The sequence below is a fragment of the Aedes albopictus genome, chromosome 3, assembly GCF_035046485.1.
Source record: "Aedes albopictus strain Foshan chromosome 3, AalbF5, whole genome shotgun sequence".
NCBI classification, from domain to species: Eukaryota; Metazoa; Arthropoda; class Insecta; order Diptera; family Culicidae; genus Aedes; species Aedes albopictus.
Window position 1 is genome coordinate 143,048,343 of NC_085138.1, and position 20,256 is coordinate 143,068,598.

Sequence of the window (20,256 nt, forward strand, 5' to 3'; positions counted from 1 at the left end):
TTAACATGGGAAAGGATAGGAGCTGCATTTTCAAATGCTTCTAAAATATTTTAGGGACTTCAGATTGAAAAAAGTGTTAATGTTTTGCAATATACTTTCAATTAGCTACATTGGAGGCGAATGAATTAAAATTAATAAATTTAAAGCCTCAAAAAAAAAAAAAAAAAAAAAAATTAGCTACATTATAACTGGTTTTAGACAAAAGTTTTTAAATCACAATGTTATGTCTATAATATAGCGTATCAAAATCTCATTCGATAACATTAAGAACGTTTTGCTAGAAAAAAATTCTAGAAAGAATTAGAAGCATTTGAAAATGCAGCTCCTATCCTTTCCCATGTTAAAAAAAATTGTTTTCACGCAAGCGCAATTCTCTCAGAGAGCCTCCGTCAAGGCGAATGAACACGGCTCACGTGCAGAGAGTAAAAAAATCGAAGATTGAAAGTGAAGATTGACATTCTCATTTTTTCATTCGTGTTTGGTCACATTCATTGTCAGCTGAATGCCTCTCTTTTTTCATTCAATTCTCTGTCACGAATATTTTCTCGCACGTCGTAAGAAGTCCAATTTCTGTTGACAGACGCACAATCCGACTTAATGGACAAATAGAGTACATAATTAATATTCTAATTAACTGCTATACACAAGTTTTGAGGTGATTGGAAGTATAATCGAGAGTTACGGTCCAGTTATATTTCTCAGTGAAAATTGTCAGTGACAGAAAAATGAATGAATAGGTGAAAAAATTCATTCGCCAAAATGAATTTTATTTTGATCCCTCAGTTGAGAATTTTCAAAATTCACGTTGAATTTCACTCATTGAAAATGAAAATTTTAAACTCTGCTCACGTGAGCACAGCTCTTGAACAGAACATGAACAGAACGCGTTCAAATGCATCTCTGGTTAAAAGCGGAACCTATAAATCAGAATCCTTCCTTGCGATTATGTTGAAAATGACTACTGTAACAAAACCGAATACTTTATAACTTCTCAATGGTGATAAAGTAATACGACATGCACTATACAAAGGACACGGGGTATACCACAATAGATCAAAATATTGGTCGCAGTGGTTATGTCCCGAACAGAGACAAAAAAAGCTCGATTTTCTGCCACAATGCGCCTCTGAATTTCTCTGCTGGTGTCGTTGTCGGCGGTCCCCAGTAAGCTCAAGTACACGAATTCTTCAACCGCCTCGATTTCATCACCGTCGATATAAATTCGGGGTGGCGGGCGCGGTGATTCCTCCCTGGAGCCCTTTGCCATCATGTACTTTGTCTTTGACACATTAATGACTAATCCGATTCGCCTGGCTTCACTCTTTAGTCGGATGTACGTTTCCGCCATCGTCTCAAATTTACGAACTATAATATCAATATCATCAGCGAAACCAAGCAGCTGAACGGACTTCGTGAAATCGTCCCACTCGCGTTTATCCCCGCTCTCCTAGTTACAACCTTGAACAGTTGAACAGCAAGCACGAAAGACCTTGCCGTAACCCTCTGCGTCTGCGAGATTCGAAGGGACTCGAGAGTGTCCCTGATACTCGAACTACGCACATCACTCGATCCATTGTCGCCTTGATCAACCGTATCAGTTTATCCGGGAATCCGTATTCGTGCATAATCTGCCATAGCTGTTCTCGATCGATTGTATCATACGCCGATTTGAAATCGATGAACAAGTGATGCGTGGGCACGTTGTATTCGCGGCATTTCTGCAACACCTGGCGGATGGCGAACATGTGGTCCGTTGTAGCGCGTTCACCCATAAATCCAGCCTGATATTGCCCCACGAACTCTCTTGCAATCGGTGATAGACGGCGGCATAAAATTTGAGAGAGTATCTTGTAGGCAGCGCTCAGTAGTGTGATCGCGCGGTAGTTTCCGCAATCCAACTTGTCGCCCTTTTTGTAGATGGGACACACGATACCTTCCATCCATTCCTCCGGTAATACTTCCTCCTCCCAAATCTTGGTAATGACCCAGTGTAGTGCTCTCACCAGTGCTTCTCCACCGTTTTTTAGAAGCTCGCTTGGTAGTTGATCTGCTCCAGCGGCTTTGCTGTTTTTCAACCGGCCAACCTCCTCCTCAATCTCTTGAAGGTCAGGGGCCGGAAGTCTTTCGTCCTGTGCACATACTCCTAGATCTGTTACCACGCCACCTTCGGTACTTGCAACGTCGCCATTGAGGTGCTCATCGTAATGCTGCCGCCACCTCTCGACCATCTCACGCACGCTCGTGAGAATATTCCCGTGATTATCTCGGCACATACCGGCTTGTGGCACAAAGCCTCTGCGCGAGCGGTTCAGCTTCTCGTAGAACTTTCGTGTGTCCTTAGCGCGGTACAGCGCTTCCATCGCTTCGCGATCTCGTTCTTCCTGCTGGCGCTTCTTCATCCGGAAGACTGAGATCTGCCTGATCCGCTCATGTCTATAACGTGCCTCTTCGCTCTCGTACGGTGTTGCAGCATTCTCGCCCATGCTGCATTCTTCTCGTTTTTCATCTGTTCACATTCGCCGTCGTACCAGTCGTTTCTGTGATTCGGAGTCGCGAAGCCTAGTGCTGTAGCCGAGGTACTACCTATGGCGGATCGGATGTCCCTCCAGCCATCTTCAAGTGTAGCTGCGCCAAGCTGCTCTTCCGTTGGTAGGGCCACTGTCAACTGCTGCGCATAGTATTGAACCACTTCTACGTTACGCAGCTGCTCGTAGTTGAGCCGCGGCGTTCGACTTCGACGCGTGATGATAACTGTCGAAAGTTTTGAGCGCATGCATGCATACAGCGACTAAGTAGTGATCCGAATCTATATTCGCACTGCGGTATGTGCGGACATTGGTTATATCCGAGAAGAATTTACCGTCGATTAGAACGTAGCCGATTTGATTTTCTGTTTGTTGGTCCGGTGATCTCCAGGTGGCTTTGTGGATATCTTTGCGAGGAAAAAAGGTGCTTTAAAGTACCATACCACGGCAGGCTGCAAAGTTTACGCATCGCTGGCCGTTATCATTCGATACGCCGTGCAGGCTGTTTCGCCCAATTACCGGTCTGTACATTTCCTCCCATCCTGCTTGCGCGTTCATGTCGCCAGATTCGAACGTTCTTGGGTATATTAGGCAGAACAGCTATGGCAGATTATGCACGAATACGGATTCCCGGATAAACTGATACGGTTGATCAAGGCGACGATGGATCGAGTGATGTGCGTAGTTCGAGTATCAGGGACACTCTCGAGTCCCTTCGAATCTCGCAGAGGGTTACGGCAAGGTGATGGTCTTTCGTGCTTGCTGTTCAACATTGCTTTGGAGGGTGTAATAAGAAGAGCGGGGATAAACACGAGTGGGACGATTTTCACGAAGTCCGTTCAGCTGCTTGGTTTCGCCGATGATATTGATATTATTGCTCGTAAATTTGAGACGATGGCGGAAACGTACAACCGACTAAAGAGTGAAGCCAGGCGAATCGGATTAGTCATTAATGTGTCGAAGACAAAGTACATGATGGCAAAGGGCTCCAGGGAGGAATCACCGCGCCCGCCACCCCGAATTCATATCGACGGTGATGAAATCGAGACGGTTGAAGATTTCGTGTACTTGGGCTCACTGGTGACCGACGACAACGACACCAGCAGAGAAATTCAGAGGCGCATTGTGGCAGGAAATCGTGCTTACTTTGGACTCCGCAGAACTCTACGATCGAACAAAGTTCGCCGTAACACGAAGTTAACCATCTACAAAACGCTGATTAGACCGGTCGTCCTCTATGGGCCCTACGTGCAGAGGATCAACGCGCCCTTGGAGTTTTCGAACGGAAGGTGTTGCGTACCATCTACGGCGGAGTGCAGATGGAAGACGGGTCTTGGAGAAGGCGAATGAACCACGAGCTGCATCAGCTGCTAAGAGAACCAACCATCGTCCATACCGCGAAAATCGGGAGGCTACGGTGGGCGGGCCACGTCATCAGGATGTCGGATAGCAACCCGACTAAAATGGTTCTCGAGAGTCATCCGACCGGTACAAGAAGATGTGGAGCGCAGCGAGCTAGGTGGGTCGACCAAGTGGAGGACGATCTGCGGACCCTACGCAGAGTGCGGAACTGGAGACAAACAACCATGGACCGAGTGGAATGGAGGCGGCTACTATGTACAGCAGAGGCCTCCCCGGCCTTAGCCTGACCGGTAAGGTAAGTATGGGTATATTAGGCATCTGCAATGCAGCAAGAGATCGAAATAACACTTCCCAAGCAACCAAAAGTTCGGATTCCACTTGAAGAACAAACTCAGAAGTTCAAGTTTGGTTCAATTCCGGTTTCGTTGAACTTAATTCTCCAAAAAGTTACTCATGTATTGTTTATGAACTTGGAAGTTCATATACAAGCTTTTGACTTCTCTTCAAAACGACATTAAAGTAGAAAAGAGGTCCAGAAAAAACTTACTTTGAACTTTTGAGCAGAGTTCAATTAAAATTTAACCGAACTCATGTTCAACTTTTGCGTGGCTCTAAAGCTCAAATAAAGTTCAGTTGGATATATTCCAACAACTTGAAAAGTTCCATTTCGAACTTGTTTCGTACTTGTTTTGACCGTACCAAAAGTGAACTTTACTTGAACTTTGGCGACAGCGGAGCTCGGGAAAAGTTCTCATTCAATTAGATCACTTGGAAATCGAGCTCAGCAGCCACAGCTTGTTTTAATTTCACAAGTACACTTTGTTTCACTATAATATTTCAACGTACTTACTTGTAATCAATGCAAAGCATCCGTATTGTGTGGCTCAAAGGCTGCCCCCGCAGCGGTCAACTGTTCCACCTTGGATTCCGCCAGAGTTTTTTTTGGCTGTGCATATTTTTTTTTCCAGCTTTGCTGGATGTTTTCAACCCCGTCTCACTGCGCGCCGGTAATCGACACGATCGTAGTCACTGTAAACCAAGCTGGAAACTTATATGTAATCTTTTCTGGAAGTCGATACACTAGCCCTAATTTATTGCTTTGCACTGTCAACCACAACCAACTGAAAATGTCAAACTGTGTAACTTCACAAGAAGCTCCACGTGAACTTCTTTCGAACTTTCGACTTCAAACAGTATTCCAAGTTCAGAGAAAGTTCACACGTGAACCTGATTGAGCTCTACTAAATGATATCAGCACATTGAGTAAAATCCCTAAATGCCTAACAACACATATCGTTGGTTTCCTGCAATAGGGGCACAACTCAAAAAATGTGAATTTTCAGAATGAGCGTTTGAAAATTGGCAACCTTGAAGCACCTTCTACAAGTTCACTTATTTATCTCATTAAGTAAATTATTTGTAGTTTATCTACAAAAGTAAACGAATTTTGAATTTTGTATCATGGAGGGGGACTGAAGGACTATCTGTTTCATGAATTTCGGATTACTATTTTTCAACGACTATTGAAAAAGTTGACTGATTTTGAGTTGTGCCTTTATTGCGGAAAATTGGTGAAAATGCAAAAATCTCGAGTTTCTCAACGAATTTCGGAACGGGTCTTTGAGAGATGAAAGTTTGCATAGTTTTTCATCATTTGCCATCAAAATCTCAAAAATGACAAATTTTGAGTTGTGCAGGAAACCGACGATATATGGAGTAGTGGTTAGGCACTGGCTTTCAACGAGTAGAACCCGAGTTCAAATCTCAGTAAGAAAAAAACATTAAAAATTATTTCAAGGTATTAGTCAATTTGGATTCCACATGAACTAATGTCTCTTAATAATAAATTACTTTTGAGTACTAAACACATTTTTTTTTTCATTTTTTCGAAGCTTATTTTTAAGCTGAATAGTGTTCCTTTCAGCGACACAAGTGTACTTTTTGTGAACTCAAGTTCGGTTAATTACTTAAAAAGTGGGCTGAATAGAATGCTATTCATCTTCCTTAGAATAGCTAATTAAGCCCAAACATGCTTTTTTATCCGAACGTTTGGTTGCTTGGGTTTTGGCTTCAAAATTGGCATCACATTATCATTAGTACGAGAAATTCTTACACTTCAACTTCAAAGTGTCTTTCAAATCGCTCCCAGTTGCTCCCCGCGGGGATAATTCCGTTCAAATGCGCGTCCAAGTATGCATAACTGTTTAAGGAAAAATGCAGCTGCCAAGAGCTGCCAAAACATTAGCGCCATGGTGATATGTATATAGTCAAATTGTATGAAAAATAGCTGTTTTGTTCGGTTTTCGTTCAAAAAAATCGAAAAACAATCAAAATGCCATAGTCATTAAACTGAAAGCTAAATGAGGTTCCAATACATACATTTTCAAATCTGGACCACTGTACAGCGTACCTGTCTGGGTCATAATGATCGTAATGCACGACTAGAGCTAATCTTACTATAAAGGGTGAGTCGATAATTATTGTGCCATTGTCAAACTAACTTTTTTCCTACTTCACCAAAATCAACCAAATTTTGCACAGTTTCTCCTTATAGTTTGTTGTTTACATAAAATGAACTGAGAAGTTATCAATAAGATTTCGGTCGATATAGAATAAATTTAGTTAACAGTTCTAAAAAAGATGTTGTACAATCACATGATAAAATCTAAAATCATGATATCGCGCCTTGGAACAATTAATGATTACCCAGGTAACCAATAAGCAGTTAAAATTGCTTTTATTTAGCACTATATGCGCCTTTACTGCAGATCATTAAATGCTAATATGCCGTATATGCGCCATAACTGCTAATTAAAAGCAGGTTTTGGCCCAATATACGGCTGATTAAATGCTTATTTTTCCTATAACCAAAAAATCGAACATAAACAAAAATATTTTCCCCTGCGCATTTCAGTCGCGTCATATTCTTCCCTTTCTATTTTTACTTACACTCTCCTGTGCGACTTTGGGACTGTTGTTTATTTTTGCAGTTGTTTTCTGCTGTTCCCGCTGAAATTGGGATTCGATCCCACAATCCTCTGGCTGATGATGATGCTGAACCGCGCTACAGGATGAGCTATATATGATCAGATAATGTGCGTTGATTTTTTGATCTATTAAAGGCTTCAGTGCCACACCGGCAGGTATTTTGCTGTGCCCGGACAACGACTCGGACAAGTGCTGATAATCAAAACATTCACATAATACACGATGGCATAATTGGTTTCTTATTCCATGGGATTTATTTGAAACACATTTGTTCTCTCATTGATTTGCTTCGTTGCTACCAGTAAATGATAGAACATCTGAATGGTAATGGATCCTATAGTCGTGGCAATGTTGAAATGTGTAACAGTTTTAACATCGCTCATCTCTCTTAGCAGTTTTATGGCAATAAAGTAGCAGTTAGGATGCTTGTTATCCAAAACATATCGTGCATTTGAAATGCTACGCAACAGCTATCAGATTTTGGACAGCATTTGAATTAAACTGTTGAAAATGCTTTGACATCCATGTGCACAACAGAACATGTGCTCGATGAACAAATTGAGATTTGAAATTATGAAAAGAAATCCACGTACTCCGGTGAGACTCGAACTCACGACTCCCAATTCGCTAGACGGGCGCTTCTATTCCTTCAAGCTACGGAGTCACTCGACTATCTCCGTCGCCAGCAGGCCTAGAACTGAACTCGATTCCACAATCGCACATGGTTATCTTCTTTTCACAATCCAAACCCCCTTCGGATGGGATTAGATGAACATCTAACACATTGTCTGTTGTGCACATGTATGTCAAAGCGGGAGAGGAAGTTATTTTTAATTGTCGAGAGCTTCGGGCACTGCCTTCCAATCACTTATTGGTATGGCAATTAGTGTGCAGTCGGACTCTCGACGGGTCGGTCCTCGGCCGACCGAATACGGTAAGGGTGACCGTAGCACCTTACAAATGTCAATTTCTTCTTATTTGTAAGGTGCTACGGTCACCCTTACCGTATTCGGTCGGCCGAGGACCGACCCGTCGAGAGTCCGACTGCACACTAATTGCCATACCAATAAGTGATTGGAAGGCAGTGCCCGAAGCTCTCGACAATTAAAAATAACTTCCTCTCCCGCTTTGACATACATGTGCACAACAGACAATGTGTTAGATGTTCATCTAATCCCATCCGAAGGGGGTTTGGATTGTGAAAAGAAGATAACCATGTGCGATTGTGGAATCGAGTTCAGTTCTAGGCCTGCTGGCGACGGAGATAGTCGAGTGACTCCGTAGCTTGAAGGAATAGAAGCGCCCGTCTAGCGAATTGGGAGTCGTGAGTTCGAGTCTCACCGGAGTACGTGGATTTCTTTTCATAATTTCAAATCTCAATTTGTTCATCGAGCACATGTTCTGTTGTGCACATGGATGTCAAAGCATTTTCAACAGTGTAATTTCCCACATGGCTTGGTCAGCCAAAGCAAAATCAAGAAATTGACAGCATTTGAATTGCTAATACAGGGCAATTCAGCAGTCGAACTGCTATGATACAGCAGCAAGCAGATGTAATGCAGTTTAATAGCTGAAATACAGCTTATTTAAATGCTTATTGGTTACCTGGGTGTACATTATCGGATCATCTTAATGTTCGTCAATAGGTTTCAAGAAACAGTTGTCAGTGAAACATAAGCTTGGAGCTGTGTGATAACCAGGCACGATGTGCATGAACAAACCAGAGAGCTTTAATTACTTGTTTCACGTGGAGCCTGAACATGTTTTCCGTTAATTGAAAATGTCGTGAATTTCACGACAATCCTAAATTTGAACCGATATCAAAAAGTTGAAATACATACATATACTAAATTACTGTAAAAATTTGGTTTTATTTCGTTAACTGTAGACAATTTTCGAATCAGTTGAAGGTAGGGTGGCACAATAATTACCGACTCACCCTTTAGGGCATTTTTTTTATTATCGTACAAATTGGGCCGTAGGGTCTCAGATTTTCATGAAACTTTTTCCACAGGCAGGGCTCATGGATATATGAACAAAACAAAATTGAGGAAAATTCAGGGTCGCCTATTTTCCCGGAAAACTCAGCTGGATTTTTTTTGTTTTCCCTTGACACTACTTACTTTGAAAAATCATAGTTAAAGAACGAAGCATCGTAGAAACAAAGTTTGTTTTAGAAAATGAAAGCAACTTTTCTCAGAAATCCAAAAAAGTATGAACTGGGAAAAGTTTCCCACAAAATTTTCCACAGTTGAGCAAATTCGTAAAGAAAAGCCGGAAAAACTATGCCCGAACTCGTGGAAAATTTTCGAAAAAATATTTTTGAGAAGGTTATTTTATAAGCTTTAATCACTGAAATTTTTGGAATGCACTTTTTTTCGTTTTTTAGCTATGGCCAATTTTGTTGAAAAATGTCCAAATGTGCCATAAAAGCCTTTTCTTTGAAAAACACAACTCAAAAACGAAGCATCGTAGAAACAACGTTTTTTTAATGAAAATGAAAGCAAATTTTTTCAGGAATCCAAAAACAAATATGAAATGGAAAAATTTTTCCATAAAATTTTTCACCGTTGTTTTGAGGCGAACCAACCAAGGGTTGAAAACCTCATTAATAAAGACAATAATAATAATAATAATAATTCACCGTTGAGAAAATTCATAAAGAAAAACCGGAAAAACTATGAAAATTTTCATTTAAAAAAAAACTTTGTTTATACGATGCTTCGTTCTTTAGTTATGATTTTTCAAAGTAAGTAGTATCAGGGGAAAACAAAAAATTTCCACCTGAGTTTTCCGGGAAAATAGGCGACCCTGAATTTTCCTCATTTTTTTTGTTCATCTATCCTTGAGCCCTGCCTGTGGAAAAAAATTAATGAAAATCTGAGACCCTTCGGCCCAAATCCGTACGATAATAAAAAAAAATCCCCTATAGAAATGCACCAAAGAATTATTGAAAATTTATTTGAAAATTGTCGCATAAATTATTTCTAGAAAATTTCAACAAGTGACGGTTGAAATTCCTACGCAGAATTTACTTTCAAGTTTACAAAAAAACACCGTTGATTTATTTTTTCGATTCTCTTCTTTTGTTATTACATAAAGTGTATTGAGATTTAGCAAAGCCTTGTTTGGCTTAGACCCATGGCCTACAATTACATCTTGCTTTGGGAGCAAAAAGCCGGAGGATTTTGGAATGTTTTGGTCAAGTGATAAGCTTAAAAATGAAACGACGTAGAGAAAAAGGTGAATACGGTTTGGCTCAGAAGAAAAATCCTAGGTGAATTTTCCATTTTCAACTGTTATTTTTAGATTAGAATTGGAAAAACGTAAGAGAGTCAAACACATTTACGTTTAAAAGATTTATTATTACATACTGTATAAAATATATCACACAAACAGCCGTTAATATCATCATTCATGAAATCAGGTCGTTCCATGCGAAAACCGTCAAGTAGGAATAAGATCAAACGAGAGTAAAATCAATGCGAGCGCCACCGATGTCCGTTCCTGCGAATAGTTAAATCAATCGTTAATAAAAAGCGTGAACAATTAAGCACAGACAAACAGACGTAAAACTTAAAAAAAAATGCAAAACCTAAACGCCTAATGCTAATCACACCGTGTTTCTCAAGTGAATAATGTTTGTTTGCCCGAGCTAATTACACACATCAGCCCTAGTTGGATTGACACAAAAGTATACGCCCTTCTTGCATGTTGAGACACATTCGTTTGCGAGGACCAAAGTCCAGGGAGTGCATCCAATTTGGGATTACTTAAGCTCCCAAGTAACACAGCTTGTTATATTAATGTTTAAAACATATGTTTCATACAAACGCCCATGTTTTGTTTCTCGAGTGTGAAACTTAATTTCGTACACTTATATAACCGAAAAAGCGCAAAAAATGGCGGCTTATAAAACATCTTCGATGTTTCTAAAGATGTTTTTCAATACATTATTAAAACGTAAGAATATGTATTGATAATGTTCTCAAAAACATTCCAAATACTAATGCTAGCAATAAGCAGGAAAAAAGTAATTTGAAAAACGCAAACCGTGCAAATTGATGTGACAGCTATTATGTGGTATATGGTAATGGCTCAAAATAATTTTCGATCCATACATTCTATTTGTTATTTACCATCTCAGTGTTTGGTCACTATGACATAATTTCATGTGCCATTAAAATTTATGGTGAAATTAACGCATTCACTCTTCATTAATTTATTGGCTATCCATCCGATTGAAAATAAGAAAGGAAGTTTTTTCATCTCTCGGGTTTGTGTGAGATTTTCGTTCAATTTTTCAGACATGCAACATGGGGGCTTCATGACACAGTACGGTCAGGAAGTTTTAGAATACTGTTTGTAATAATGATCTGCTTTTAGATCTTAGAATTTACGTTCGTTACAAATAAGGAAAATATAGTATTTCAATAAATGTTTAAAACGTCATAAGAAAAAATAATAGAAAACCTTTGCAGATGGACAAACGGTTTTACATAAAATAATTGGTATGAAACTTTCGAGCAGGCACTTTAATTTATCTGGACTGATAGGAAAGAATTCAAAACATTAGAAGTACGTTTAAATTACATCGCTAGCACTTCTCAATAACATGTTTGCCGAAAACTATTTCAATTGGTTGAAATACATTAAAAAAAAACGTTATAGCAACGAATTTGAAACATCCGTTTCCAACGATATGATTTTTGTTTTTGGATACCTGTTTTGAACTAAAATATAACAATAACAAAGTTTGAGCGAAGTTCTTCCTGGAACAAAAACAATTCTAATATTCCCAGTGATTAAAGATTAAACTGTGCTTCGAAGTGAGATGTAGTCGACACGTGAGTACCTTAAGTGAAAATTTGCTGTTATTGACCTGACATTTAAGTGCGAAGAATATTCTCCAGGCAGTTAAAACCCAGAATTTTCGACTAGCGAAGTTGGATTTTCCTCCAAATCCGTGCGTCGGAGTTAACTTCGGAAGTGGTGCGCTGTATAGCTGGCCAGGTTCACTATACAGCGTACCACTTCCGAAGTTAGGTCTGACGCACGGATTTGGAGAAAACCCCAACTTCGCTAGTCGAAAACTCCGATTTTCAACTAAATTGAGAATATCATAATTGAATTGCCTCGTATTTTTAAGTGCAGAACATGTTTCATGAAGAATATCTTAGTGAGTGAGAAGAGAATACGAACTTCCAAACTGGTATATTAACGTATTTAAAACATAAAAATAACGTTATCGTAACATGTTTGTGCCCAAAGGTTATAAATATGTGCTGCTGAGGTTTCACATATATTCTTTAATTTAAGGAAGGAGATGAGACAAAAATCTTATGTTATCAACAATAAATAAACGTTATTATAACTTGTTCTGAGATTGTCAATATTTTTAAAAACTTGTTATTGCTGAACATAGTTAAAACTTGATTTCAACACAAGATGTATGCAGTTTCACTTATAATACTGTGCTGCAACATCTTTTTTAAATTACATTTTAGAAGATGTTTTCTGTGTTACCGTCAAGGCACCATTCACCGTGGATTTAAGAGGATTCGGGGCAAATAAGGGCTGTCATTTGACACCAGTCTTATAAACATTGTTGGTGCCGCTTTTGATTGCCTTCATTATAGGTTAAAATGGAAGCAATATCCACAGAAATAGAAAATTCTTCACAAAATTTGGTGATATAGTACAAATAGTAAAGGGTAGTAGGGTCGCCTAATTCCGTGGTAGGTCACAATTCACCGTGGTAGTAGGGACCCATTCACCGTGTATGAGAAATTTTATTCTACTTTGTTTCGCTTAAATTGATTTCAAGTAATAACTTGCAAGATTTTATTAGAAAAGCGAATGTTCAAATTTTCGATTTTTTCTAGATATATGGGGCAACATGGGGCACGGTGAATGGAGACCATTGATTTTTAGGGTACCCATTTACCGTGCCTTTTTGTTTCAATCAAAAAGTACGAGTAATCGTACTTTCTTGTCAAACTTACTTCGGTAATGCAAAATACATACCTGATATGTGAATTTAATTGCTACTTGGTGGAATAAAAACGTTACTACATTTAGTTTATCGCTTAAATCACCTTAGCGCAGTTTTCGTTTTTTCACTGCGAATGCAGTGAACGAGCAGAAACACGCTTCATGTAAACACACTTTAGTGTCAAAATGATACTTTTAAATGTTTCTAATGAGCGTTTTGACATGGTAACAATACATTAGTGTTGTATTGGTGAAATTGAAGGGAAATTGTCATATCATTCAATCATAATATGGAAATAATGAAAAAATATTCGAAGGCACACGGTGAATGGAGCCCCCACGGTGAATGGCGCCTTGACGGTACTTGGGAACCTACGATATAACGAAAACTTACAAAAAACACTCTTCAATGCTCCCGCGGCTTGCGTCTCTTCTGTTTGCCTTTATTCTCCATTCGGTCATTGTGGGTCCTGTAGTGCGACAACAACTGATCGCGTCGTGTAAACGCCATCAGACAGCCCTCAATCACGCATACATGCGACGGCGTTCCGTGGTGCAATTTGAAGTGCCGCTCACGATCGCTTATGTATCGATAGGTTTTCTCGCAACTCTGGCACTTATGCCGCTTCTTGCTGGGATCATGATTCTGGCGATGCCCGAGCATGTCTTGCTCTGTGAGGTATCGTTTCCCGCAGATGTCACACCGGAACGGCCGAGTTTCCTCGTGCTTTAGACGCCAATGCTGCAATAAGCTACCCTGTCTGCCGAATTGCTTCTCGCAGATCTTGCAATAGAACTCGGTGCCGTAAGGGATTTTAAGCTTGCGGAATCTTTTCCTCGGGATGGGCTTTTCAGTTGCCTCGGGTTGTGAGGCATCGGCTGGATAGATATCCCAAACCGTATAGACTTCTAATGGATCGATGTCTTGAACGGTTGGAGACGCTGAATGTGTAGCAGCTAGATCAACAAAATCGAAGGACGGCACTTGGACATAGCTTGTAGATGGAATGCTGTAGGCCGAACTAGGCTCCGATGCATCAATCAAGTCAGGAGCTAGTTGCGTTGATGGAATGTTTTCTCCGCTAGTCAATCGCGGAGGTGGTTCTGCTGCATCGTATGGCGATATTGGTGCGTAGCAAGGGCTTGGCGAAAGCTTAAGGTTTGCTTGATGTACTGGTTGCAATTCGTACAAAGGCTCGGTTTTTATTTTCTGCACAACATCAGGGCAGTATCGTTCAATACCTTCTTCGATTTGCTTTGTATTGTCCTCAACAAAATCTATTATGTACACTTGTGGATCGCTGTTCGGTGGTGTTTGAGCAGAGCTCCACTGCTGATTGTGGATGCATCCCGCCATGACTGTTTGTTGAATTTCTGTACCGGACGTGAAACTTGGCATCGGAACAACGGTCGGAATGTTACTGCAGTGATCTTTCCGAATACTTAAATCGAGGGGGCTTTCCTGGAAGTCAGTATTGTCTTCTTTCTTAATGGATACCTCATAGCTTTGCTCATATAACATCGTGGGCGCTCCATTGTAAGGCCACTGTTTTTCCCCCACAAATTTATCTTCACTAACATCGCGTATGTGTTTTTGATCCCACAAACTTTTCGTCAAATGTGATTTTACGTCCATGTTCTCTAGATTCGATAAACTATCGTAAAATGATGAGCTTTCCAAACGCTTTATACTGAGACCGAGTTAACACTACGTCCCTTGTTTGCACAACTAATAAATGGTCAGAAGACTAGAGAACACTGACTGCATCGGATGAGTGACTACGGTATTGACCAATCCAATTTCCTATGTGGTAGTGGTTTGTGTTCAGATTTCCCGTGTTAATCTATCTGTAAGAACTTTGTAAACATCTTTTGTTCTCACGTATATGGATAGGCTTGCATTAGGTTTCGTGAGATAAAATTTGGAGAACTCAATAAGCCAATTCAAAGGCGTGTGTGGTAGTGATCTGAATTTGTAAGAACTTTGTAAACATCTTTTGCTCTCCCGTAAATGGATAGGCTTGCAGTAGGTATTGTGAGATAAAATTTGCAGAACTCAATATGTTAGCTGGCACTCCTGGTACTCTAGAGCAAAACTTCTGCTTGCCACAATACTGATAACGGAGCAAAGAAAATGACGATGATGAGAGTGTACCCATCTCTTCTTCTAACATACCGTGTTTAGACCATGGGTCAACGTGTCTCATGGGTTGAATTTTAGCATTTTAGGTTTGACTTTTCCGCAGCACATATTACTCGGAAACACAGGCTTTGAAGATACAGGCAGTGTAGATCAGAGATTGATAATGAATGAGGCTGTTGAATGTGCAACCAACTAACTGCTTAAGTATTTTTTTGGTAATCGATAAGTGATGATAAGTGATGACTCGGGCACAGACAAACAGACGTAACACTTGCGAAATTTCCATCGACCACGCTTTTTCCGACCATTTTAAATTTTCATAGTTGTGACTTTCACAACCAGAGGCGCGCGCATCGTTTTTCTATGCGTTTGACGTTTCACACTAGCGCCTTCTGTTGACGATATTGCACAACACAGTGATTCGTGCAACTTTTCCACCAGGTGATGGTAGTGTGAACTGGGTGATGGATTTCCATGAAAATCGTTCAAGGCAGTGCAACGAAGAAATCTTTCTCTGTGGTTGTGAAATACCTACAATGTGCCGTATGCAGGAAATCCACGCACACCTTTGTCTGCATCTTTCCGGCGACGAAGGCATCTTGTTGTTTACAGTTTTCTGACCAGAAAAAGCAGTTTACTTCAATAATTGAACAGCTTTTGCAGCATTCTGCAGCAGTGAAAGCCAACTTTGAAGTACCACAGAGCTTTTGTGGGGTGTGAATTGAAGGTATGCCAAGTCAAATTGGAGAAGTGAAAAAGCGGTTGCCTTCGTCGTTCGCAAACGTGAAATTTCGTAAAATTATTCGATTTCTAGTGCTACAGGGACTGGTTTGGTTATAGATAGCCTAAATCTTTGTGCTTCCATCTGATGAGCCATTTGCAAAGTTAAGTTGGAATATCTGTAATTATTGACTATTTTTCGTTATATAAGACGGAAATTAGCGCATATGACGAAGCAAATTTCTACCATATTTATTGCCTGAAGTGAATTATTTGACCAGTTCACAACAACAGTAGTGTTGAAGAAAGTCGGAATCGAAAGTTTGATAATAAATGGTCCAGCCAGAAGACTAGTATAAAATAAACTCTCCTTAGAAGTTTGATACGCATGCACGAATCATGATTAAATACTAGGATTCTTCAGCCAGAATAGTAGTAGGGTACGTAGAATTGTATCCCTGTTTTCTCCCATTCAAGGAAAACAGCATTCGAAAAATGTGTCTTCTAGGAAGATAAAAAGACTTATCTCATTAATACATGGATTTTTTTTTTGCATAAGAATAAACGCATCCATTGGATCTAAAACTATGAAAAAAATTTACGTACCTACGTATGGAACTAACATAGATTTTGAAACATAAAACGTATTCGAAAAAATCAATTTAAAAGGGCCACCAAATCATAATTTTAAGAAACTGCTCTAGCACAATGTATGAAGTCCCTACAAAGTTAGCTATTTCGGCATAGTTTCTCCAAATTTATTTAAGAAAAACTTTCTGGAACATTGCATTGATCCAAATTGAAAGATGAAAAAGTAAAAACAAATATGAATCAAATAATAGTCCATATAGGTAACAAAATTGAGGGCCCATTTAGCCGAGGCGGTAAACGCACGGGTATTCAGCATGACCATGCTGAGGGTTACGGGTTCGATTCCCGATCGGTCCAGGATCTTTTCGTAAAGGAAATTTCCTTGACTTCCTTGGGCATAAAGTATCTTCGTACCTGCCAAACGATATACGCATGCAAAATGGTCATTGGCAGAGGAAGCTCTCAGTTAATAACTGTGGAGATGCAGGCTTTGTCCCAATGAGGACGTTACGCCAAGAAGAGAGAGAGAGGTAACAAAAAATGCAGAAGACACTTAACCCATCAAACATCATCTTCATGGTGTGTATTTCTTTCCTCCAGACAATTGGAAAATTTCTCATTTTTCAGAAAACTCTGTCAGGAATTTCTTTGAAAAAAATTCTCAGTAATTTCTCTGGAAATTGCTTTGGCACCTCTTTCAGCACTTTCTTAATAAATTGCCACAGTAGGGTAATTTTCCAATTGTTGCACGGCCTATTGTTGCACACTCCATGTTATTCTTATGCGGTGTGCAACAATTGGCGAATTCTTAGCCGTGCAACTATTGGAAAATTACTCTAATTGCTTTGCAATCTGTTAGTAAATTAATTTTGGAATTTCGCAGGCAATTTATATGTAGAATCGTTCAGCAATGCCTTCAAAAATTAATTCGGCAATGACGAGAAATTTCCAATTTTTTGCAATTCCTTTTGTAATTTCTATGATTATTTTTTGGGCAACTCTTTCAAGAGGGTATAATGCTTTTAGAATCCTGCGGCAATTACTTGAGATCCTTCCCTGAAAATTTCTATGGTAATTTCTTGGCCCATGGTTTTGGAAATTTGGCAGGCATTTTTTATTCAATTTCTTCCCAATTTATTTGTAAACATTTTCAGCAAATCCTTTGAAATCTTCTCCGGTAATTCCTGAGGAAATTTAATCGGTAATTTCTTGGATTTTTTTTTCAAACTATTCTTTTGAAAATTTCTTCGGATTTTTTTCCAAATTGCTTTGGAAATTACCTACGAATCGAAAACGTTCAGAAACGATTCGTCCGATTTGCATTACGCCGACTGGCCTGGATTGATGCCCGAAACCTACCTCCGTATTAACACAGGTGCGCAATCAGTTTCCGTGCACCCAACCGACAACTCCGCGTTCCTAGCCTTTTGTGGATTCCCGGACATAGAACTGACTATGAACGTAAAAATTCTCTGGACAGGTCTTGTGAATTATTTAATGCGGTTTATGACGAATTTGATTTTAATGTTAGTAGAATAGAGTTTAAAAATAGGATTAAGTACGGTCTGTGTAGTTTTTTTTCTAACTAAAGACGACAAATAAAAAAAAAATAAAAAATAAATATAAATTTTTTTCGAATTTTCCTCCGCGATATTTTTTGGCAATTCCATGACTTTTTTTAATTTTTTTTCCGGATTTTTTTAATTGCCTCGGGAATTCTTTTAGAAATTTCTCCAGCAAATATTTTGAGAATTGATTTGGCCAATTCCTTAATAAATGCTTCAGCAATTTCTTTATGAATTGCTTTGGTGATTCTCCCTGTACTATATGTAGTACACTATTGATTCTTGGACTTAGGGTTTCTTTCGGCCTTGCAGTCTTCGGTGTGTAATCGCCTGACGTTTTGATGGTCTATGCCATCTTTTTCAAGATGGCATAGACCATCGAAACGTCGAGAGTAGAGAAAATATGTCGTTTTGATTGCACACCGAAGACTATATGTAGTTTTGAGAAGCTTTTGTAGTCTTTCGATTGAACAACTTCAATTATTTCTGTGCAACATTTTTGGTTTATCAATACGAGCAAATCCACACTAACATTTGTGTAAATATCACGTTATTTTGAGAATAATCTTAAATAACAGGATTTTCAATCCTTAAAACACAATTCCATGATATTTGGTGTCCGGGAACCTATTAAAAAATCAATTTAAAGTTTGTATGGAAACAATTGGTTATATTACTCCTTTGAGATTGATTTAGATGATACTCACGCTGCTATAAAACTCTGAGTAAAATCGTTTTGATTTTACGCGTAAGGTGCTCAAAAATTATTGAAAAGTTCAAAATGTGATTGTCGAAAAATATGAATTTTCAATAGGTAAGAATTAGCCACATTCATAGTCAATATCATCAATACTTTTGGAAATGTATTTCACTTGGGAACCATTCAAGGACTGACCCACAAATTCCTCTTGAAATTCCTCAACGGCCTCTTTAAAAAATCTAACAAAGATAAACTCAGAATTAAACAAGGATTTTTTTCAGTTTCTTATGGATGTCCCTCCAGCGATTTCTTCAGAAAATCTTCCATGAAATATTTAATAAACTCTACCTTCGAGGATTTCTTTGAGAAATCCTTCAGGAATTCTCCCATTGATTCCTTCAAAAAAGTTTCCTTTTGAATTTTCTCCAAGTTTTTCTAGAGATTGACCCGAAAATTAATTTAGGCTTTTTTGATAAAACCTTCCCTGAATTCTTTCTGATATTTCTCCATGGATTTCTTTAGGAAATTCTCTAAGAATTTCTTTTGGAAAGTTCCTAAGTACATATTCAATGGATCGCTTCAGAATCTCTAGGAACCCCTAGAATTTCCTTCGGAATTTTCGTTAAAGCATATCCTCTTCAAAAACTCCTCAAGAAAAGCTTCTTTAAAAAAACCTCCATAGATTTTTCAGAAATCTGTTCGAGAATTCTTTCAGGAAATCATTCTTCAGAAATGCTTTCAACGATTGCTTTAGAAAATCTAAAGCTTCTTCTTCTTCTATATGACTCTACGTCCCCACTGGGACTTGGCCTGCTTCGCTTCAACTGAGTATTCGTTGAGCACTTCCACAGTTATTAATTGAAGGGCTTTCTTTGCCTGCCATTGCATGAAAAATTGTATATTATGAGGCAAGGACAATGATACACACTATAGCCAGGGAGTCGAGAAAATCTTCCCGACCGGAACGGGAATCGAACCCGCCGTCTCCGGATTGGCGATCCATAGCCTTAACCACTAGGCTAACTGGAGACCCAAAAAGTCTGAAGCTTATCCAGAATTTTTCCAAGGATTTCTATAGAAAATCTTCCGCGAACCTCTGCAGTAATTTTTACAGAGATTTCTTCAGAGATTCTTCCAGGAACACCTTTAGAAGTTTTTCTGGAAATTCCTTCAAAACATTTGTCCATAAATCTGCCCAAGAATTTCAAGTCCAAGGAAATCTTCTATGGCTCTCTTCCCAAAACTAATTCATGAATTGTTTCAGAATTTCAGACATTCACTCATGTATTTCTCCGAAAATTTCTCCAATGATTCTTTAGGTACATTTCTAAGGATTCATTCTAAACTCCACCAGGAGTTACATTAGAAATCCTTCTAGAAATTCGTTTAAAAAAAATCATCGGAAATTTCTCCTGGGATTTCTCCAGAATGTTCAACAGGTTTTTTTTTTATTTTTTTTTTTCAAAGATTCTTCGATACATTCCTCCCGTGGTTTCCTCAGAAAATTTTCCAGATGTTCCTCCAGGATTTTTTAAAAAGACCATCAAGAAGACCATCAGGAAATTGCTCTAGGAGTTCAATCGAAAATTCCCACATTTTTTTCTCAGATATTCGTTCACAGATTTCTCCAAGAATGCTTCTAGAAAATCCTCCAATAATTTTATCAAT

The 20,256-nt window shown here is 39.1% G+C and overlaps 2 protein-coding genes across 19 annotated transcripts in view; one reads left to right on the forward strand and one right to left on the reverse strand.

Moving 5' to 3' along the window:
• The window catches only part of LOC109424083 (uncharacterized), a 638,365-nt gene that overhangs the window by 346,283 nt on the left and 271,826 nt on the right, over window positions 1–20,256 (forward strand). The window lies entirely within an intron of this gene.
• LOC115256187 (zinc finger protein Gfi-1b-like) lies at window positions 9,975–15,261 on the reverse strand. Of its 2 annotated transcripts, none has more exons than XM_062842983.1 (2): window positions 13,264–15,260; window positions 9,975–10,382 (listed from the first exon to the last, which is right to left on the reverse strand). In XM_062842983.1, exon 1 carries the CDS (start codon window positions 14,503–14,505, stop codon window positions 13,276–13,278), a length of 1,230 nt encoding a protein of 409 aa, XP_062698967.1. In that variant the 5' UTR covers window positions 14,506–15,260; the 3' UTR covers window positions 9,975–10,382; window positions 13,264–13,275. The 2 variants fall into 2 exon arrangements, with proteins under 2 accessions (XP_062698967.1, XP_062698968.1); XM_062842984.1 differs by having other exon boundaries at window positions 10,335–10,382; window positions 13,273–15,261.

Bases quoted from the DNA above. Each gene is read 5' to 3' on its own strand.
- LOC115256187 (XM_062842983.1), bottom strand. From the start codon at position 14,505: ATGGACGTAAAATCACATTTGACGAAAAGTTTGTGGGATCAAAAACAC.